This window comes from Pleurodeles waltl, chromosome 3_1 (assembly GCF_031143425.1).
Source record: "Pleurodeles waltl isolate 20211129_DDA chromosome 3_1, aPleWal1.hap1.20221129, whole genome shotgun sequence".
NCBI lineage: Eukaryota > Metazoa > Chordata > Amphibia > Caudata > Salamandridae > Pleurodeles > Pleurodeles waltl.
The window spans coordinates 1554138765-1554144764 of NC_090440.1; the positions used below are offsets into that span (position 1 = coordinate 1554138765).

Below are 6000 nucleotides of genomic sequence, written 5' to 3' on the forward strand. Positions count from 1 at the left end.
TCCATAATGTAGTTCTTCACGAATGTTTGTTTCTCCCAGACAGATCAGTGCATTTTATTTTTATGTTCTGTGTGCTTTGGTGTTGTGCTTTCTGAATTTGTTGAAGTTTTCTTAGTTTACTCAATATTTGAATTTTCAAAGGCTAAGAACAACATTTAAACGGAATATTACTATTGATATTAGAATATCAGCATTGTACGAATTTGTGAATGTTAAAAGATATGGAACTTAATTTATTAACTCTTATTTCAACCAGAATTTTTCAAATCATTGTGAATAGTATAGGAATCGACTCACTATGTATATGTTTGCGTGATTCTTGTAGATTATTGCAATTATTTGACTAACAATGATAGTTGAGCTCTTCTTAATGCAACTAACTGGTGACTTCTTATCAGTAGAACACCATTTCCAGGTATGTAATAGCTGGAATTAACCTACTGTAGTTAAATAATTGGTTTGTTTTGTAAATATGACACAACTTGATTTTTTTTCTTCATCAGTCTTCTGATACTATTAATATTACCTGGTTTTAAGCATGGTAATGACATCATATCTGATTTTTTTCTTTCAAAATATTTTATGTAATATCGCATGAACAAATGGTGGGGTAACTTGTAAAATAGCTATAACACATTGGCCTAGCTCATGGTTTACTTACTGTGCTTGTGTATTGCTAGCTTGTATTTTTATTGAGTTACACTTTTTTTCTTCTTTTGCTCTCCCCAGACTTTAACGTCTCTTGCCAAGTTGATGAAAGAGTGTTGGTACCACAATCCGTCTGCAAGACTCACAGCTCTGCGTATCAAAAAGACTTTGACCAAAATTGATAATTCTTTAGACAAATTGAAGTCTGACTGCTGAAGATATGCTGTTGTTATTCAGACGAAAACATCTTATGCGGTTCAAAGTTATGCTTGCCTTGCAAGGTGTAATACCGGTCCCATTTGGCTCCCTAAGGTCGAACTTGCGCAGTAACCTCCTCTTGGGAGAAAGTCCTGCATTAGAACATTACTCGGCGGCTAGATGGACATTTCACAGACTGGCAGGCTTTAAAGATATATACTGGATGTACCTTGCAACAATATAGTCGGAAGGAACAGAGAAAGACTAAGACCTGGTCTGGGCATTAAACACGGATTTCAATATCTTTTGCAGTTCTTCTTACTACACTAGGATAAATACACGGAACTGACGAATATTGATCAGCAATATTGCCTGTGCTTCTCTTCCTTATTGCACTAGCAATTCCTTGCATTCCTTACTTGCACTGTTACAGTTCATTTTAAAGATGGATGCCAAAAATCGGATTGGCCTTGTCTGTTTAAATGCGTCTCAATAATGAAATTCACAATTTGGCAAACTGAACATGTAAGTGTAGAGTTAGCTGCATTTTACACGTGTACTGATGTTTACAATAATGCTGAACATTAGACGGTTCTTGTTTCTACATTATGTGCAAATATTTATTACTAGTGCACTTCAGTTTTCAAAAAACTGAATTGCGCAGAAAGCTCAAGCTTATTTTTATGTGGCCTCTTGATTTCGTATTACGCAAATAATTTTGTAACACTAAATATAATCTGAAACAGATTTTTTTTCTGTATTATCACGTTACAATTTAAGTTCACATTTAAGTGTTTCTTATCGGGTTGTGTGGTATGTAATAGTTTCAGTTTAAATGCTAAACATATTCAGCTATCACTCGCACACTACTTCACAAGTACTGATATAGGAAATAAAAATAACTGAAGATTTTAATAGAATTTAATGTTCTAAATTATGTGACAAGGGAAATGCATTTTCTTTTAAGCTACCGGGTACTGTAGGTTGCATTATAAATTCAGCCAGAAGAATAACTATTTTGTTCTAAACTTCTTTTTGTATTTAATAGTGAATTGCATAAATGAAATTGAATGTTTTAAAGTCAAGTAAATAATATGTTGTTATGGAATAGATTTTATAGAGCAGTTAGATGCACAATTCAACAATCTTTCCTGAGTCTACTTTATAATATTGTTACCTTCAAACTGTAAATCTAGCCAGTTAAGACTTACAATTGGAAATCCTCCCACCCCGTTTCAGATATTGTGCTTCGAAACTGAACACTACAAGAATTCAGGCATAGCAGCAATGATGGCTTATTGAGTTAATATTTGCTACCAAAATGTGCAGTGATCTGCTGGTCACTAGTTTGAATCCATGGTAGGTCTACTGAGCTTCAACCCTTCTGTGTGCGGTAAATTCAGCCTCAGTTAATTGCAAAAATAGTAACAGCTGTCGTATTAGTATAAAAATGTATTTCGTCCAGAAGGCCTTAAAAGTACAAAATACGAACAAAATGCACATACTTAGCAGCAGTTGAAAATCAGGAAATGGTCGCAGGATCTAGTTACCACAAGGGCACACACAAAGTGCATTAGTAATAAGGGGAATTAACATTCAGGTAACATTTATAGTAATGTACCATCATAAGAAAAAAATATATAGGCTTTTCACAAGGGGCAGGGTGATCACATCGAGGTAGACTTCGTATTTACGAAATGGTTTATAAAACAGAGTAACACCTGTAATTTACAGCACTTAGAAAAGAAAGGAGTGTGATATGTATCTATCTATCTATATATATATATATATATATATATATATATCACACTTCTTCCTTTTCGAAGTGCCAATGTGTATATATATTATAGATAATATATATAAATCAGCAGCTAGGAGGGCAAGTTCTCTCAGGTTTACCTCTCACTTCTGCCCAGCCCCTCCTAGCTCTCTTCCTCTAGTTTATGCTAGGCTAAAGATTAAGCCCTGGCTTTGGGAATAGAAGGGAACACATCAAGCGGTTAGGACATATCACTAGCCTACAACCCAAGAAAAATCTGCTAAAAAAATAAATTTATTGTGTATATTTAATTTAATTTGTATATCATGTGGAGAGTCTGAATAATATGAAAGCTCAAACGCCTGTTAAAAAATGTGTAGTCATTATTAAAATATATGTAAATGCTGACAAAGCGTAGTGAGTAGATTCCTTCACCTGAAAGGCTACATGGAAGAAGGTAATCGTTCAGAGACTAGTAGTGCAGGACGCTTCCAGTTTTTGTCATAAACCATTTACTCAGCACGAGCCCAAACTGAATTGCCACTTGGGGCCTGTTTCACAAAGCTCAGCTTTATAAAGTTGAATCGTAGATTTTAGTAAACATTTGGGGTAAAGTTCTGACATTTAGTGTAAATTTCTGACATTTTGGGGTCTCGACATTCTTCAGGAATAGTCTTGAAATCCTCCTTGACAATATTTTCCAATGCGGCTTTAACACTAACACTTGTTAACAATATTTTATTTCCTCCAAGAGGGAACATATGTTTTATCGCAATAACCCAGCCATTTTACATTTTGAAAAAACTGGAAGGTCTGGAGAGCGGTTTCACTGTTCCACTCGTACTCCAACATATTTTTAGGGGTACTTATAGGCATATTAGCTGGGTTGTGAATAGCTTCACTTAACGTGCACTTAACGATTCTAACATAGGTGTGCAAAAAATGTTTGAGAATTGTTACTTGCAATATGCTTTATACTCAGTTTTACTTATTTAATCAGCAAAATAAGACAGTATGGGGTTAAATTGCTAGGATTCAAACTGTTGACCAGCATCTTACATACATAGCTCAGATGATGGCTGTCAGCATGCTTGAGGAAATAAAGGAACTAAATACATAGAAGAGAATGTGCCAAATTCAAATATCTGTGTCAAAATGAATCACATGCTATGACCATGCCACTCCATCACACTCCCCTTACAGAGCTTATGCAGACTCCAGAGTGAACCTCAGAACCTTAGGAACCAGGATGGGACCTGATGATGAGGCATACCACTAATAGTGGGTGATGGTCTAACACCATCTTCTATATAGAGTCAAGCATCCTTCAATATTGAAACATTTGGCCATTCAGTGGCAGTATAATGTGTAGGATACTTGTTGATGAGTGAACCTCTGAAACCTCCAGCTTCACACATTAGTTTAACATAAATTCTTCGAGTAATTATTGCCCCGGGCGTACCCTGCAGCATACAAATGGAAATTCCCAACAATCTAAAAAATGTGCTGCAACATTGAAGGGTAGTACAGCTTTGCAGACCAAAACCCTTTACCTTGAAACTTACCATAGTAGCTATATCCGTGCTATATGCATGAGATCTTCAGATAAAAGCCTTTGTACCATTCAGTGTGCTTGTACATTAAAACGTCATTAGGTCTGTCACTTAATTCACACAATGATTCTGTGATTGCCCACAATATGCTGGGTGCTTACATTGTAAGATTAGAATGTGCACACAGGCAATGTTCTGACCTCACGCTAGGGAGCATAGCTAGGTGTATGGTGGATGCAGAAGCAGAAATATACTTTAAAAAAAAAAAAAAAAAACAAGACTACACCTGTATCTGCTCTGTGACTTCCACTGCGCCAATCATAACTAGCATGAGTGGTGTCCAGGCTAGCACAATGTAAATAAGGGTTTAATATATCAACTGCTTATGTTGTACCCAGAACTGTAGCAGCCAGGCAGGGCGGTGGCACTAGTGTATTGTATTAATTTCTAGCCCCTGTATATTTTTTCTAAATGGGTCTGTAACAAGGTTAGTACCCTTCCACCTCTCCATAAATTGCCTAATTCAGCTCCCCTGGTGACCACCATCTCTCAACACCCTTTCAAGTATCGTCTTTTTTCTCCCACTGGAACAAGATCAGAATGTGATAACCCCTAATGTAGCCCTCTTTTGGGCGACTGAAGGCCACTAAAAGGTCAGAAGAGGACTGGGAACAACCCTACCTGAAATCTGGCAAAATCCACCATCAACACATAGACCCCTTTCTGCTAATTTCTGTAGAAAAGTCCAAGGTGTGTTTTTGATGAGGTAGCCTGCTAAGACTGAAACTCCACTTCATACCAAGGTATTGATTTTATTTAATGAGATAGGCCATGCCTGTTTTGACCCACTTCCCTCCAGCTTTCTTATTGCCCTTGTTGGATGGGTTAGTCTACTTATCTAGCTCCATTACTCTCTACTGCTCTACTGAACTCTACAGAACCCAGGGAGATAAGAATGTAGTTGATGAATTCTCAATAACTGGATGGAAATGAGCAGTGTCACAGGACTTGCCTTTCATAGTAAATGTCCACCATTCAGTTTTCCAGGGAGGGAATGTTGGAGGTGGTCAGCACATTAGGAGATCTTTACTGCAGTGAATGTAAAAGTAAATTTAAAATTATTTAAATGCTAGGGTTTCAATTTTATAGAATTGGTAAATTAAGTTGAGTAATGTAGTAGCATTAAGCTGCATACTCCTCCCCCAGGTAATAAACCCTTTTCTGCTTCCCTTATGGAGGTAAATCAGGGGAGTTCAACCTCAAGTTAGCCCAGTTCAGAACCCCACTTGATCACAGGGAGTGAAACATAATTGTCAAGAATGGTAGTGGGTGCTTCCTGAACATGGCCATACCATTCCTTTCTAAATTAAGATCGTCAAGCCTGGTTACTAGATACAGTATAGTATATGCACCCCACTCATGCAATCAAACTGCTCCCCAGGCAATGTTAAATTCCTCTTGCCTTTTTTTTAATGAAGGAATTGATTTATGGGGTGGGTGGGTGGGGGACTAGTCTTTAGCTGCAGCCACACTCATATATTTAAAATACTATTCTTAGTTTTCCTTGGGGGGCTAGACCTAACCCACTAAACTCCAAGGATGTAAAGACTGAAATTGTCTAATTGCCGCCCCTGCTGTATACTGAGGGGAAGCTGGACATAAGAGCGATTCCAAAATGAAATGAACCAAAGCCACTGATTAAGTAATGGAATTGCCCCTCTAGCACAGGCTCTGAAAAGGGGGGAAGCTACAGACCATGGATGTACACAAATGAAATTGATGAACGGTGGCTCAAATTGCGCACCTTGGCACAGGTTCTGGCCCATTTTGCCTCATTAGCTC

At 37.4% G+C, this 6000-nt stretch overlaps 1 protein-coding gene across 4 annotated transcripts in view; it reads left to right on the top strand.

Annotated features, from left to right (window-relative positions):
• ACVR1 (activin A receptor type 1) overlaps nucleotides 1-1755 on the top strand; it is a 397514-nt gene extending 395759 nt beyond the window's left edge. For all 4 annotated transcript variants that reach the window (XM_069225144.1, XM_069225147.1, XM_069225148.1 and 1 more), the window contains one exon: nucleotides 730-1755. In XM_069225144.1, the coding sequence (XP_069081245.1) occupies nucleotides 730-864 (135 nt within the window). In that variant the 3' untranslated portion in view covers nucleotides 865-1755. The remainder of the gene's footprint in view (nucleotides 1-729) is intronic.
• The last annotated feature ends 4245 nt before the right edge of the window (nucleotides 1756-6000 follow it).